The sequence below is a fragment of the Rhizophagus irregularis genome, chromosome 2, assembly GCF_026210795.1.
Source record: "Rhizophagus irregularis chromosome 2, complete sequence".
Classification (NCBI taxonomy): domain Eukaryota; kingdom Fungi; phylum Glomeromycota; class Glomeromycetes; order Glomerales; family Glomeraceae; genus Rhizophagus; species Rhizophagus irregularis.
In genome coordinates, this window is record NC_089430.1 from 5,494,283 (window position 1) to 5,511,718 (window position 17,436).

General features: G+C 30.1%; 3 protein-coding genes across 3 annotated transcripts; all 3 read left to right on the forward strand.

Moving 5' to 3' along the window:
• Positions 1 to 2,799: 2,799 nt before the first annotated feature.
• On the forward strand, positions 2,800 to 5,918 carry OCT59_012505 (uncharacterized protein; the record flags this gene model as incomplete). The annotated part of the gene is made up of 8 exons (XM_066134521.1): positions 2,800 to 2,818; positions 2,926 to 3,092; positions 3,179 to 3,266; positions 3,347 to 3,429; positions 3,505 to 3,682; positions 3,752 to 4,567; positions 4,654 to 5,495; positions 5,580 to 5,918. The coding sequence occupies 8 exons, from the start codon at positions 2,800 to 2,802 to the stop codon at positions 5,916 to 5,918; spliced, it is 2,532 nt and encodes an 843-aa protein (XP_065989780.1).
• Positions 5,919 to 13,608: 7,690 nt separating this feature from the next.
• On the forward strand, positions 13,609 to 14,040 carry OCT59_012506 (uncharacterized protein; the record flags this gene model as incomplete). Its single annotated transcript, XM_066134522.1, has 3 exons — positions 13,609 to 13,657; positions 13,769 to 13,957; positions 14,024 to 14,040. 3 exons carry the CDS (start codon positions 13,609 to 13,611, stop codon positions 14,038 to 14,040), a joined length of 255 nt encoding a protein of 84 aa, XP_065989781.1.
• Positions 14,041 to 14,100: 60 nt separating this feature from the next.
• OCT59_012507 (uncharacterized protein) lies at positions 14,101 to 15,531 on the forward strand (the record flags this gene model as incomplete). Its single annotated transcript, XM_066134523.1, has 7 exons — positions 14,101 to 14,114; positions 14,182 to 14,246; positions 14,326 to 14,408; positions 14,487 to 14,664; positions 14,730 to 15,314; positions 15,406 to 15,435; positions 15,503 to 15,531. The coding sequence occupies 7 exons, from the start codon at positions 14,101 to 14,103 to the stop codon at positions 15,529 to 15,531; spliced, it is 984 nt and encodes a 327-aa protein (XP_065989782.1).
• Between the last annotated feature and the right edge of the window lie 1,905 nt (positions 15,532 to 17,436).

The following is a 17,436-nucleotide window of genomic DNA, read 5'->3' on the forward strand; positions in this document are numbered from 1 at the left end:
ATATTAAAAGTATTTATGAATAAATTTTTAGACTTAGTATTATTAAAAAAAAGTGGGGCTATTTTTCTCAAATTATGCTAAAATTATGTTAATTTGTGACTTTAAAAGATTATTTGTAACATTTTAAATTTTATAAGAAACATATTAAACATTTGAATAATCTCAGTTTTTTTTAATAAAAATTTTAAGCTAATTTGGCTAATAATTTATAGACTTATCTATAGGGGAATGATAGATTTTATATGACTTTCCATATTCTTTAATTTATAAGCAAATTTGTAAAATTATGTACTTTATAATAATTACATTAAGATATACAGTAAAAATTTCAAGAAATTTGAATAAAAATAGATAAACTTGACTATGTCGTGATTATAGGCGGATCGGCAATTAATGAAATTTAAATTATAATAGGCTTTGTTATTTACTTTATATATATATATTTTTTTATTTTTTAAGCAACTGTAACGCATTTTTCTTTATTAAAGATAGTATATCCAATATCGAAATACACATGCCGATCAAAAATATCCGGCCACTTTTCAAAATGAAATAAATTTATAAATTTAATATGACAAAAATAAAAATTTAAATAAAATATATTTATTTATGACTCAATTTATTAAATTATAAAAAAAATTAATAATATTTAATAATTAATTCTATTGCCATTTGCGGCAATAACTGCTTCAATTCTTTGGGGCATACTATCGATTAATTTCTTATAATATTCCGGCGGAATATCCTCCCATGCATCCTTAACATATTTTTCAAGGACTTTAATACTAGATGGTGGTGGAGTACGACGACGTACCATTACTTTCATCTCCGACCAAAGATTCTCAATCGGATTTAGGTCAGGGCTTTGTGACGGCCAATTGAGAACCACAATTCCAGCATTTTCACGGGCGGTCATTGCAATTTTTGAACGGTGTGGTGGGGCATTATCCTCTTGGAAAATTCCGTTACCTTGTGGGAAAAAGTCATGCAAAGTAGGTATGACATAATCATTAATAATTTTGGCATGGGTTTGTCCAGTAACTGAACCATTTATCGGAACAATTGGTCCAAGCCCATTCCAGGAAAAACACCCCCAAAACATTTTATTGGGACTATGTTTTACAGTAACTGCAACACAGTCAGGGTTTAATTCTTCCCCAGGTTCACGCCATACCCTTCCCTGACGGCCTTGTTGAAATTGTGTAAAAGTACTTTCGTCTGAAAAAAGTACTCTCCTCCACCGTCTTGTTCCCCAGTTTTCATGTGCATGGGCCCATTCGAGGCGAGCTTGACAGTGTGCCTCTGTCATTGCAGGTGTTTTACGTGGCATACAAGCAGTAAGCCCAACTTTCTTTAGGTTACGACGTATGGTAACAGCAGAAATAGGCTGTTTTGTATGAGCTGTCCAAACTGTTGCAAGCTTTTTTGTACAAAGCCGACGGTTTTCACCATTTTCTTGAACAAAACTCTTAAGTTCCTGCTGAGCTGTTGAATTTAAAAGTGGAGGACGGCCTGGTTGTTTTTTTGGTGTTAAGGAATGAGTTTCACGAAGGCGCTTAAGTATATCGTTAACAGTTGTTTTCCCACATCCCAACTGCTTAGCAATTGTGCGACTTGATTGTCCACAATTATGACCATAAACAATAGCACCACGTGTTTTTGGGGTAAGTGGCTTCATATTTTTAGAAAGTTCTAGAAAACATAAGGTTTGGGGATATGTTTATTATGATTATAAATACAAAATAACGTGTTGATTACGTCATATTAATATGTCATGATCTACATAATTTTGCCAAATCAAAGTGGCCGGATATTTTTGATCGGCATGTGTACCTAGACCCGTTCCGTGTAAACACGAAACCAATCTATAACAGAGCGATCTATCCTAATACAATAAAAAACACAAAAGAAATAAATAAAAAAAAAACAAATCCGTATAAATCTAAACTAACAATGGACCTAACTAAAATAACAACTTAAAAAAAAAGAAAATAACTAATCTAAGAAACTAAAATTAAAAGAAGCTCTTGCTAATCTAGTAAAAAAAAACTATGTAACTAATGTTTAGGTCGAACGCTTCCCCACATTTAGTTCCTTATCTAAACCATAATTACTCCTAGCTAATTTATTACATCTTATCGCTCATTTGTTATTGGAATATATTTTTTACGTTAAATCACGTGGCTTCGATTATAAGATACAAAATTCTCAGCCGATACTTCCTACCTAAATTCTTCTTTATTCTTTTATTTTCTTCTTCCTCACTTCCTCAATTCTTTGGATTTCGTTTCGTGACGGCGACTCCACAATCGGTCGTTTCTCTCCAACTTCTATTTCATCCGTCTTACGATTTTCATCCTTCAGTCTGTTTTTAAATTCATCGTTGAGCGTTGGTGTATTCTTACAAAATTCCGCCAAACTGATGATTTTGTGACCAAAAAGGAAGAAATTATTCGTTTTCATCAACCATGTTTTTAGCGTTTCCAGTTTCGAATCTAACCCATTCTCCATTCTCATCTCTTGTGTCGTATCTATATTGATTGTCTGCCATTCAATTCCATTAGATGTCTGGTTTGTTATTTACTTTATATTTATTTATTCAAACATTTCGATTTATATCTTATGATGTAGAAAATTAGCATGTGATCGACCATCGATCATTGCACCCTTGTTATCCAGATTTAGAAAGTAAGGATGCACAAATATATCATATGATCATAAATAGGCAATCTCTTACCGAAATTATTTCTGTCCTTTGAGAAGGGAAACATTCGTTCATCTAGAGCTAGTGGAAGTGAAATGGAGAACGCTAATTTTGGTAGTAATATTATTATTACATTATTATTACGGCATTTTCTTTCTTTTTTTTTCTTTTGATAAAGATTCATAATGTTCAAACTTACTTTTAATAAATAAATTGACTAGCATTAAGAAATAGACGACGTCAACCTCCTGTACAACCTCAACCTATTGTTAATAATACTATTTATGATATTGCTTGTGACCAGTTTACTAGATTTATTAGACAAATTAGTCAACATAAACAAAAAATTGTTTATGGGTCGATTTTAATTGGTTTAATTTTTATATATGTAAGAAATTATTCTTAAGAAAAATTTTAATAATAATTTACATTAATTTTCATTAACAACTTTATATATTTGAATTTACTTCAAAGAAATATTACAGTTTCAACATCCCGAAACCGACTCAATTACCATTATCGGATATTAACGCACCAGCTATACTCTTAATTGGAAAAACGGGTATGCCTTGATATCATACCTTTCTTTTTAATTAATTAACTTTTTTTCATTAAGAATATAATTATACATTTACTTGAAAGGCTCTGGCAAAAGTACGCTAGGAAATTTATTGTTGGGAACCTATGAAGATGAAAAACCGACTTTCAAATTCTCTGATAGCTTTGTAAGTAAAAAAAATGAATGTACTCGAGTTTAAATAATTTCGTTTATATTAGTTTCTAATTCCCAAAATTATTAGTCAGCCGTTACTCAGAACTCTAGTATTGCGAGGATTCAAATTGGTAATGAAATTTATAACATTATCGATACGCCAGGAATTTTTGACACTGATAACCCCAACGAAGTTGTCCTAGAAAAAATTGCTCGAACCATCCAAAAATGTGCTTATGGGATTAAGGCCATATTATTCGTAATTGGTGAGTGAGAATAGAGATTATATTCATGATAGAGAGGTGTATATATTAAAATATTTAAAATGTTTATAGAAGCAAAACGGTTCACGATAGAACAAAAGGAAATGGTCGACAGAATAAAATTATTTCTAGGAGATGGGTCTCTTCAATACATGATTTCTGTCTTTTCGCATTGTAGCCGTAAGCAGACCGAAGATCCTGAATATTTTAGAAAGTTTTCTTGGAATCCAGAAATGAAGGCTTTCGTCAATTCCATGGGTAATCGGTGGGCTATTTCTCCGAATCCAGAAAATTACCCTCCTAATAATCCTGTACGTAAACAACGTCTTGGAGATTTACAAAATCATATCGTCTCTATAGATGGAAAGTATACGAATGAACTATTCGAAAAGGTCCAGAAAGAACAGGAAGAAAATGAAAGAAAAACGAGAGAAGAGGAAGTGAAGCGACAAAAAGAATACGATGAAAATAAAAGGAGAGAAGGCGAAGCCATTGCAAGGAAGATTTATGATAAGAATAGAGCAGAAGACGAGAGAAAAGCAGAAGAAAGACGAATAATGGAAATTAAATATATTAAGGATGCTTTACTTGGACAAATAAATATATTAGTTGAGAAAGTAGCCAATCTTACCAAGGATAATGAGAACCTTAAAGAGAAAGTAGCCAATCTTACCAAGGAACACGAAAAGGCTGAACGCGAAAAGGCTGAACGCGAAAAGCCTGAACGCGAAAAGACTGAACGTGAAAAGGCTGAACGCGAAAAGGCTGAACACGAGAAGAATCAGAGTTGTTTCGGGCTTGAGACACAAGTCGAACTTGAATCAGGAAAGATTGTTCAAATGTCAGAACTTAAAACAGGAGATCGGGTGTTATCAAACATAAGAAATGGTATTGCTGAATACTCTGAAATTTATCTTATTAACCTGTACGTAAACAACGTCTTGGAGATTTACAAAATCATATCGTCTCTATAGATGGAAAGTATACGAATGAACTGCTCGAAAAGGTCTGGAAAGAACAGGAAGAAAATGAAAGAAAAACGAGAGAAGAGGAATTGAAGCGACAGAAAGAATACGACGAAAATAAAAGGAGAGAAGGCAAAGCCATTGCAAGGAAGATTTATGATAAGAATAGAGCAGAAGACGAGAGAAAAGCAGAAAAAAGACGAAAAATGGAAATTAAATATATTAAGGATGCTTTACTTAGACAAATAAATATATTAGGTGAGAAAGTAGCCAATCTTACCAAGGATAATGAGAACCTTAAAGAGAAAGTAGCCAATCTTACCAAGGATAATGAGAACCTTAAAGAGAAAGTGGCCAATCTTACCAAGGAACACGAAAAGGCTGAATGCGAAAAGGCTGAACACAAGAAGAATCAGAGTTGTTTCGGGCTTGAGATACAAGTCGAGCTTGAATCAGGAAAGATTATTCAAATGTCAGAACTTAAAACAGGAGATCGGGTGTTATCAAACATAAGAAATGGTATTGCTGAATACTCTGAAATTTATCTTATTGCTCACATTGAAAAACTCGAGTATGAAGAAAAGTTTGCTAAAGTCAGCTTTATTAGATCAGATGGATCTAAAGGCATTTTATTTATTAGATTTTATTGTGATTTACTAAAGTTAAATTATTTATTTATATCATATTTTTACTTTTTTTTAGGTCAATTACGGCTTACAACTACTCATTATGTCTTTGATGAAAATTTATCAATTATATTCGCCAAAGATCTACGTCCCGGAGAAACAAAGATATTGGTATCAGATGATAACAATAAACTAGTTTCGGTCTTTGTAGATGATGTGACAATCGTAAGTTTTAATCTATACTCAATCTTTTATTAGTATAATAAAATTACTTTTCTTGATAATTAATTACATTTATATTTTAAACAGGAGATGTATGATAAGTGCATTAGTTTCTACACACGAGCTGGGTCAGTTATCGCTGATGGTGTACAAACGCTCATGGATTTGGTTTTTTTACCAGTTCGTTTGTGGACTTATATTATACCAAGAGAAGAACGGCTTCGTCCATATGTTCAGTTCTTAGAAACTATATACCTTTTATTTATAAATACTATGGAAAAAGGCAAACGACTTATTGAAAACTTAATATCTTCGGTTCCATATGTTCAGTTCTTAGAAACTATATACCTTTTATTTATAAATACTATGGAAAAAGGCAAACGACTTATTGAAAACTTAATATCTTCGGTACAAAATTGTAAATAAATTTGGTTTAGATGATAATATTTTCTTTATTAAAGTAAAGTAATCTAAATAATGATATTTTGTTAATAAATTAATTTATTCGAAAATTTTATGTACGAACAATTTTTGGTGTGACTTGAAGAAATTATAAGTAATTAGAAATAAAACTACAAAATGATTAATGTCATATCTATATAATTAAAAAAATGGTGCGGTAATTTGGTTTGTTATTAATAATAAGAGACTAATCTAACATTTTATAATAAAAACTTTATTGAGTACGTCATAAAATGCAGTAGATGTACAGTGGGTTGCCAAAAGTGACCGACCGCCTAAAAATTAATAAAATCAGTTATTTTCATTAACAATTTTATGCTTATTTTAAAATTAGAAATATAACAACTATTTTAAAGTATTTTTATACTTAATTAATAATAAAATTGTGTATAAATAATTAATTTTAATGTGATGCCAAAAATCGATTTTTCAACTAAAAATTAGCTTATTTTCAAAAAATCAGAAAAATTCGATAAAATTTCACCAAAATTCATGATTTAAAAGCAGATTTTTCCAAGAATTGCTGATTAAAATTTTCTGATTTTTTGAAAATAAGCTAATTTTTAGTTGAAAAATCAATTTTTGGCATCTATTCTACTCTAGCTACTCTGGTTAAAAAGTCATTTTTTTTTCATATTAAAATTAAATATTTATGCACAATTTTATTATTAATTAAATTAATTAAGTATAAAAATACTTCAAAATAGGCCAATAGGGTTTTTATATTTCTAATTTTAAAATAAGTATAAAATTGTTAATGAAAATAACTGATTTTATTAATTTTTAGGCGGTCGGTCACTTTTGGCAACCCACTGTATTATAAACTCTATCACATTTATCATATTCCAAATTAACCAAACGAATCTGATTAGGTTTGTTTGATATCAGTTCTTTACGCTTAAATTTATTAAGCAATTTATGTGGTTAGGTAGCAGAAGGTTTATTAGTGTATAATTAAACAATATATTAAACAATGTATCAAAATTATCCGATCAGACGTGTTGTATAGCGCTGTACGTCGGCATATACTTCCAAACACGAATAAAGGATTTCACTTGATAAAAAACTATCAATTTATAACTTAAATAAAAACTTTATTTATTCCCTTACTTTACTACAAGAAAATTGACCTATATTTATAATAAATTATACATATACTAATAAATTTAACATATCTACTATGTATAATATGACTAACATGTTCAATACGTTGATCATAACCAACATGTTAATTAGGTTCGACATGTTAATCATGTTCGGCATATTAATTATGTCTGACATGTTAATCATGTTAAACATTTGCAACATCGATAAATTTCGGAGTGGCACATGATGATCACATGACAATAGGCTATGTATAATAAATACATTGTTAATTATTGATAATTATAGGCATGCCTAACATTCCGAGCCTTGGTATAATTTATAAAAAAAAAAATAGAGTATAACTCTAATATTGACATTATCAAATTTTGAGTGTGTATTTAATGAATAAATATTATAATCAAAACCTCTACTTATAAATTACCATATAAAACTTGATGAATTAAATAATGTATTAAATATTTATTCTGTTGCATGTTCAAAATTGGCAAAAATTGGTAAAGTTATTGTTAACTAGGAACCTCCCTCAATGATTCATCAAACGATTTGATTGGCTAAAAAAGCTATATTTCCTAATTTGTGGCATGTTTTCTCATGTTGATGCCATTTTTATTTATTTTTGCTTCAATTGATTGAAATTCTTAGGCATTATCTCAATCACTTACCGATCTCATTGAGAGAAGTGCTTGAGAACGGCCTTAATCGACTGCAATCAAGGAATCGAAGATGTGTGGATCAAAAATTGATTAACCTTTGATTAATCACGTGAAATCAATTTTTTTACTCAATTTAAACGTTGGACGTTTATATCACCATTAGAGGCTCTTTTCAAAAACTCTTTCCCTTTCCATTTTTTTTATTAAAATCTGCAGTAAACAAATTTTCTTACCTTAAAAAAAGGAAAAAATTTTTTTGAGAGGCGAGGACCCTGGGACGGCCTCTACGGAAAGGTTCCCTCTCACTTTACCTGTCCCTTGAAAGAGTCAGAGATGGAATATAAAACTATCTCTATAGTAATATGCCTATAGAGGCTATTTCTTTACGTTCTTTTCAAAAAAATGTCCAAAAAATTCCTTCTCCTAATGAATATAGTTTTAGTATTTCAGTAAAAAAATTTCACGTGAAAAATAATAACCGTACCGGTTATAACAAGATTTATGAATTCAGGCGTTCAAAAAGTTACTTTTTTGAGCTGGCCAATCAATTTTCAGGCACCAATGATATTCACCTTACTATTCACACAAACATGAATACTACCCCTATTCGGTATACATCATCAAGTCCTTTTCCAAACACAAAATTTAAAATTATTAAAATGCTCACGCACTTTTTTTCTCTACAACGAGTCATTCCACGTAGAATACAACAGAAATATTTCAACCTTATTTGCCAAAAATTATTAGAGCGCTTAAACATTATCCGGTCACGTGCCAGCAATATTTTTCTACCTGATAATGAAGAGCATTATCGCTTTAGAAGTCTAATTCACAACAAAACTTCTAAAACTTTCTTCAACTTCTCGTACAAAAGATATCGTTTTCACTTCGGCCTTTATGTACCTTGTCAATCTCTAATGAGCTTGAAAAAGTCTAACGACATACACCTTTGTTGTACCCCTAGTCCTTTTGTGATGACTAATGATCAACATGCATGCATCGACCATCAAAAAGTTTTTTTTAGAAATCGCCTTTATCATTTTATTAAACAAAATAATCGCGAAGATTCACCTTTGGTGAATTTTAAATCTTCACACGCCAACAAAATCTTCAACGAATGGAACGAGGGCACAGAAAAATGAATTTTTTCACGATGCTTCAGTATTGAATACTCTATGAAATATATGGCTACTAGTAACAAAAATGTCATACACAAACAATACCGTTATATGTACTCTAAACGGATGTTTGATCTCAAATTCATACCTTCTCCTAATCCGTGCACCAAAAAGAAACAGATGAATCATTTTAATCGCAAATGCAATAGAGTTTTTAATACACGCTACGACTCGGCCTGTGTTAGTTTCAGAGAGAAACTTAAAGCCACTAGAAATAATCATTTTCTTTTTCACAAATCTCAAACTGTTCATAAACTTATTTCACACCTTAAATACTTATCCACATCAGATATTCCTAATATTACTGATCACCCCTTCAAAGTTCCGTTCTACGTACCTCTAGGTTAACCCTCAGTTCCTAAAGAACATCTTTTATTAGACGAACCTAAACTAGTGTTCCCAAGCGAGTTTAAATTCACAGTACCTTTAAACGCACCCCAATTTAGGGCGAATTCATCAGAAATTTCGATGAACAACTACAATTTTAATAACCTTACTGACATCTAAAGGTAATATTACCTTTTCACCACACCCAGCTCATACCATAGTGGCTACTGTGGAAAATTACAACCCAATACCTGCGACATTAGAGTGGACTTTGAGTCTAAGGAAATTACCAGAGAGATACGAACCTTTCGTTCCCAGATCACCTATTTATGATGCACATCAAAATTATTTACCTCCAGGTTCAGCAGAATGGTCAGGTGCTGTTCACAGGTTCTATGCATTACGAGACATAGAACCAGGCTCAGATGCCGATTACCGTAGATTAAGGTTATCCCAAGATCATGGTACCAGCCTTAAACACATTCAACGTCGACTAGACACTACGACTTACCTTACAACTGTTCAAACTCGTTATCATCGGTATATGACACATGCTACCGGCAATTGTTCGGATAAAGCCTATAATCATGAACTTCGATGTTACACGCAATACATCAACTCCTTACCAAAGGATTATATGATCCCACATCTTGAGGATATTGCTTACAATGACACTTCCGACGATACTAAAGAACTGGAAGTTCATCCCAAGAAATGGGACAGTTTTATTAACTTTAACGATCATCACCTTTATAAAGATCAACTTAAACGTGATGGGTTACCCTACCGACTCCCCCGCCTCTGGATCGAACAAATTTTAACTTTTTTTCTTTTTATTAAAGATTTATATTACACATTTTTTTGTAATGAGTCACTCACTTTTAGCCCTTTTTCCTTCATTTTATTCTAATCATTTTACTTTTTATTAGTTTATCACGAAGTTTATCTACTTAATAACAATTAAGAATAGTGTGAATCATTCCACCTCTGACAGTATTTACAGGTGGTCGCCCACATGGGTGAAAAGAAAAATAGGGCTGTTCCTTTTTTTTTGGTTTCGGTCATTTCATGACTTAGGTTATGTCTAGGTTGTTTTTTTAAATAACAAGGCAGGACAACTTCTTTGGGCTTCTCCCAAGAGGTTGGGCTTCATCATTAGCTTAGAATTTAGTAGACTTATAGTTTATAACTATTCTTATGTAACGTTACGCTCCAGTCATGTCTATATCTTAAAAATAAAAATAAAAAAAATATCACCATTAGAGATATTAATTAAAGTGGTTAAGCTGCGCCTATTATTACATATGGCTCGCTCGCTCGATGATTAAACCAATCGGAAATGGTCCCGGATTTTTGAATAACTGTATATTTCTGAAAATAGCTATGGAACAAAGATCACAAGACCCATTACATTGCAACGAATGCAACGTTGGAAAAAAAGTTCACGTGACGAAGCCCCTTAGAACTTTAAAAATTCACATTTCATTTTTAATTAAGGTATGATTTATTTACTATATTCTTATTAATTTATTGTTATAATACAAGGACCCGAAATATATATAAAGAGGTAAGGTGACTTTCAAATTTTTTATTAATAGGTTTAGTACATAAAATTTTCTAATCAGAAAAAATACTTTAACCTCTGATCATCATGTGATTTGCCATTGATGTAAAATTTTATGCAATAATGCACCTTACCCCTACATATATATTTCGGGGTCCTATATTACAATCAAAGTATCATTTATGCAGAAATTAAATATTTATTTCATGAGGACATTGTTTCAAACAGTTAATGAACTTTTCGGATTTTATTCTTAAATTACAAATTAAATCAATGTATTATTCACATTATTACTTTTTTTAACGATTAATAACTGAAAAATACTTAACAAGTATTCAGGCCAGATTGTTCGAGTTGATTTTAGTTAATAAAATCTAAAAAAGATTAAATTCTTTTAAAATTCTGAACTAGGTGACAGGTTTTTTTAAACAAATAAAACAGTTTACCTTTTCTCGTTTTCTCCCAGAACGATTCCAATAGTGATATTTTTTTCGTACGGTTGGATTTGTTATGGGGTTTTGTTTTTATTAATTTTATTAATTTAACTTTTTTTTTTTGACCAGTTCGTGAGTCATGTGAGTCAAATTGCGTACTATTTATTGATATATTAAGTGCCGACATTATTAAATTATTAGAATCAAAAATGGACGAGTGAAGGAAATATTATTAGAATGTTGAATTATAATGGGCTTGTTATTATATGAATTTATTCATTTATTTATATTTACTTATTGATCAAATAAAAAAAAACAAAATTTGTGAAATTAATGCAATGTTTCGATTTATATGTAAATTGAAATCGCACTAAACTTATGTAAAATCATATAGATCATTATATAATACGCCTTGTTATCCATATTTAGGAAGTTATGCATTTTGTTTATATGCATTGGAATGGTAATATACAAAATTTCTATCCTCGAAAGTTTACAAAATCTAATGAGAAAAAACGATGAGGGATTATACAGCCACAAATCTTCGTTCATCTAGAGCTAGTGGAAGTGGAATGTCAGACACCACTTATTCAGGTATTATTATATTATCACATTATTATTACGGTATTTTTCTTTTTCTTTTTTTTTTGTTAAAGATGTACTATCCTATTAATTTTAATTTAAAGATTTCAATGGATTCTTATACGATTCTTATACTTAAAGTATTAAGCTAATTCAGTCATAATTATACATGTAACGCAATGCATTTTCAGCGAAATCTTGAAAATTGGACTAGTGGAAATAATGATATTGATGAATTTAAAAGTTTAAATAATTCAAAGAGTGTTACATTGGAATTTACGAATGAGGTATAATAAATTTAATTAGTATTAAATAAAATTCCAAAGTTCATTTATTATTTCTTTTTCTTCTTATCACCAAGTTAATTTATAAATTTGCAATTATAAATCGTCATTGTACTAATTTTCCCATGGTATTGGAAAGACAACATTTATGAAATTTAAAACAAGCAGGCTATGTACAGAGTCTAACTGTCAAACGTCACTATAAATATATAACCATTGGAGCTAAGATCCGCCTTACCAAAGTTTTAGAAATAATATACAGGAGCGGTTAATATAACAAGAAAAGGACAGTATTTCTTTAGGATGTTTGATGCGATGAAATTAGAAGTTGATATAGTTGGCAGGCGGTAAAGAGGAGAAAGATAAATTAGACGAAAGAAAATATAAAAATCTATAGTGGACACTTCGCCAAAATAATTAACATAACAGATAAACAATATCAGATATATATTAATATACTTTAATGACGAAAAGGATATGATGAAGGCCGTTCATAATTCTGCAATGCAAGAGAAAATTGGCGCAGGACTGCAGATTAAAGGGCAAGATGAACTAATAGATAAAGAAAGATTCTTCAGCAAACCGGAAATTTGAAAGACGGCAAATAACGTCGCTAATTCTCATTCAGAGGATGAACAATATCTTGAAGCGACAGATAGTCTAACGGGTTCAATGATTCCAAGTAACTTTTTGTTGATAGAATTAAAGATATCAAAAGGTAAAGGAGAAGTTGTCGAATCGGAAAAGAAGAATTAAATAGGAACAAAAAACGTATTGTGGAAACCTATGGTAGTTAGGAAGATAGCGATAGTGATTAACCATTCAATAGAATAAAAAAATGTGGGAAAGTAGGGTTAGGTTTTGTTTCTTTTTCTCGTCGGAAAAGAGTATGGGATAACCTAGTCAAGTGAAATGGGAATCTTTGCCTAGTATCGATTACATTTCCGTTGAACGAATGAAGTTTAATTTGACTATACTTTTCTGATATTTCATTTCACTTTTTCTGATTTTTTTAGAAATTATATATTTAATATTTTTATGTTCACCTTAATGGGAATGTAGAATTACACTATTAATGGAAATACACAAATTTCTGGGATTACGTTAATATAGCAAAATCAGTGGTTGGGTATGTCTCATTATAGCGGATCGGCAATTGATAGAATTTGAATTATAATTTACTTTATATGTAACCGTGTTAAGTGCTGGTTATACCCGGCTTGTAAACCGGGTCCGATTGATTAACATCTGGAATTTTTTGATTTGTAATCATTTGTAATCATCCGGACCCATGACTTCTGCCGCCATTACATGGAATCCGAGCTAATTACACATCGGATCCAATGGGAACCTGGACGAAAACTGCGCTAACTTATGATATAGAAAATTTATCACGTGAACGATTATATAAGGATAAGTCTATCATTTATAATGCGCCTTGTTATCCAAATTTAGCATAATTCGCTTACGAATTTTTTTCTATCCTCGAAAATTTATTTGTCTTTGAAATAAATTGAGAAAAACAATGGAAAATCTTCGTTCATCTAGAACTAGAATATCAGACACCAATATAGGTATTATTATTGTTATTATTAAATATTACATTATTATTACGGTATTTTTCTTTTTTCTTTTTTCTTTTTTTTTTAATATATTTCTCAATATTATTTCAATAAATTGACTAGAATTAAGAAATAGTCAACGTCGACGTTCTATACCTCAATCTACTTCAAATAACCGATTTTCTAGACGAAATGGCCAAAATAACATTTTTACTTATGTAACATCCCTAATTGCAATTTTTGTGTTTTATAATCTTGTAATTAATGTATTTAAATTTACTACAAATTTATTTTACGGATCCGACATTTCAGGTATATCGCATAATACTATAATTTTAATTACTCTTGCATATTTATTTATATGTATTGTGTTATTAGGTAACTTCTACTTCTGAACTTTTAATTAAGCCCCGCCTCTCTTTAGTTAATCGATTATTTCTATGATCTGAATAATTATGACAGATAATATGTAAGGAACATAAAATCCGTTTTCAAATTTCATATTTTTTTAATACTTATCGATTTTCACACTTTAGACCTAAATTGAAATCGCATTTATCGGATATCGATTCACCAGTCATACTCTTAATTGGGAAAACAGGTATACCTTGATATTGCGTTTTTATTTTGGTCGTTTATATTATTTCCATTGAAGACATGTAATTCATCCTTTTGTAAAGGTGCTGGTAAAAGCACTCTGGGAAACTCATTGTTAAAAACCTCCGAAAATGAAAACCCGACTTTTCTTGTTTCTGATAGCTTTGTAAGTATAAAAAATAAATGTACTCTATTTAAATAATTTCATTTATACCAGTTTTTCTAACTTTTAAAAAATGATTAGTCATCCGTTACTAAAAAATCAGGTTTTGCGAATATACAAATCGGTAACGAAATTTATAACATTGTCGACACGCCAGGGATTTTTGACACTGATGATCCCAACGATGTTGTCCTAGAAGAAATTGCTCGAACTATCCAAAAATGTTCTTATGGGATTAAGGCCATATTATTCGTAATTGGTAAGTGAGGATAATAATGATAACATTCACAATAGAGAGGTATATGTTTAAAAAGTTATTTATAGAAGCAAAACGGTTCACAGAAGAGCAAAAGGAAATAATCAACAGAGTAAAATTATTTTTCGGTGAAGAGGCCCTCCAATACATGATTTCTGTCTTTTCGCATTGTAACCGTAAGCAGACAAACGATCCTGAATATTTTAAAAATGTTTCTTGGAATCGGGAAATGAAGGCTTTAGTCAATTCCATGGGTAATCGGTGGGCTATTTCTCCGAGCCCAGATATTTTCACGCTTAATAATCTTGTACATAACCAACGCCTCGAAGAATTACAAAATCACATTGTCTCTATAGATGGAGTGTATACAAATGAATTACTCGAGAAAGCTCGGAAAAGACAAGATGAAAATGCAAGAATTGCGAGAGAAGCAGAAGAGAAACGACAAAAAGAATACGATGAAAATAAAAGGAGAGAAGGTGAAGCCATTGCAAGGAAGAATTATGAGAAGCAGAAAGAAATAGATGAGAGAAAAACAAATGAAAGACGAAAAAAGGAAATCGAGGATATAATGGAATTTCTACTTAAACAAATAAATAGCCTAAAAAAGACAGTGGATAATAAGGGCTGGCCATCAGGATTTTTTTTCTTTGGTATCAAGCATGTCTTCTTTATTTTTTCTTTCTTATTTGTTTATTCAATGTTATATTTCTAATTTCTTTCCTTTTTTTTCTTTCTTTTAAGTCTTTAGGTTTTTTGATTTGGTGTTTAAAGGTATGTTTTCTCTTTTTTTGTTTTCGTTCCTTACTTTTCGTTTTTTAATTCCTTTCTTTTTTTTTAGGTCTTCGGATTTTTCGGCTCTATGGTTAAAGGTAAGTTTTCATTCTTTTTCTTTTTCTTTGTTTTTTGTTCTTGCTTTTTATTTCTAATATTTTTTTTTCTTTCTTTAGTAGGTTTTTTTCTTCGAGTTTGCAGTCAAAGGTGTGTTTTTGCTTTTCTTTTTATTTTTGTTTTTTATATTTTGTTTCATACTAAATACTAATTATATTCTATTCTTTATTTTATGGATTTTTCATTTACGCCTTTTTCTGGTTCTTTTCCGTTCTTCTTCCCCTTTTTTTTGCTCTTTTTCGTTCCTCCTTCCCTTTTTTTCTTTCGTCCCCTTCTTTTTCTTATTATTTCTCATTCCTTCTCTTTTTCCCGTTCTTTTTCCTCCTTATTATTTTCGTTTCTTCTCCTCTTTATTACTCTTTTTCGTTCCCCTTCTCTTTTCTTGTTTCTTTCATCCTCTTTCTTTACTCTTATTCTTTTTCACCCCTCTTTTTTTATTTTACTTTTTCGCTCTTTCTTCCTTTTTCTTGTCCTTTTTTGTTCCTTTTTTTGCTCCCTCATTCTGTTATTTTCATTTTCATCTATTTTTTCATCATTTTTCGTTCCCTATTATTCATCATTTTTCATTTCTTATCATTTTGTTAATCACCTTTTCATCTTTCATCATTTTGTTAATCAATTCCGTCTTTTTCATCCCTTATGATTTTTTCGTTACCTTGTTTGTTCGTTGTTAAAATATAATGTATATTTCTTGATTTGGTCGGTGTTTCTTAAAATACTTATAAAATAAGTCTTTATTGTTAAAAATCTTAAAATAAATAAATAATTTATTTATGAAAGAAAAAATTGGTTTTGATCATTCATTAAGTTTTTTTTTTATAATTAAAATGGGAAAATAAACATAAATTTCTCGTGTAGTGTTAATTAGCTAATCAAAATTTAGGGATGAAAAATAGCATTACAGTACTCACCCAGGGTGAGGAATAAATTTACTCTTATGCAAATGTTTATACTAATAATATATGATTTTATAATGCTATGTTTAGGCTTGTGTCTTAAATAGGGAAAATTAAGACTTTTCAGATGAAATAAAGTATATTTATTATATCTAGCTTAATAATTATTATATTATAAAAATTTTTTCAAGTAAATACGTCGGTATAATTACCACTTTCGTTATTAGATATTTTACTTTTTGAACGTATATTAGATTGATGTTTGATTCAGTCATTTCATTATTATTAGCTATTTGAAATGTTCCAAATTTTTTTTGAAATATTTTGAATTTAACTTAAATTACCTATAATTTTTTTCTTATTTGCTTTACTTGCATTTGACTTCTTTCCACCTCTTCCACTTCTTTTACCTTTTCCATCTCGCATTTTTAAAATTTAATAATTAGTCATTGAAAAAAGGTCGTTAAAGTTCATTTATTAATTATTTTAGAAATTTATCAATAATGATGAATTAATAACAGTTAATTACTAATATTTATTTGAAAGCTTACTTAAGCATAGTCTAATAAGGGAAACGTCTAAAAACCGTGTGATTTTATACTATTCGAATTTTTTCTTTAGTTAATATGAGATCGAACCTGGCTTTAGATCTTACCATTGTAAAGGCTAGTTGAAATTATTAATTTTGGGGCGCAGTATTTTAAGTGTATAAAAATTTGAAGTGTTTTAAATGTACTGCGTCCGTAATGACGTAAAACTATTTTTTTTCGTAAAACTATTCTTTGAAGGAGTTAGATTTTTAAATTGTTTTTATAACTTTATTATACAGTTCGACACTATAGTGTAATACTTAATATAAGAATATTAGCGACAGGTGTTTTGGTGTTTTGATTATTGTTTCTTTATTAGAAGTAAGAGTAACGTCGAAAGGTATAAATACACCTTAAAGTCATGGGCTTAAATACCATTTTTTTCATTGGAATTTCGT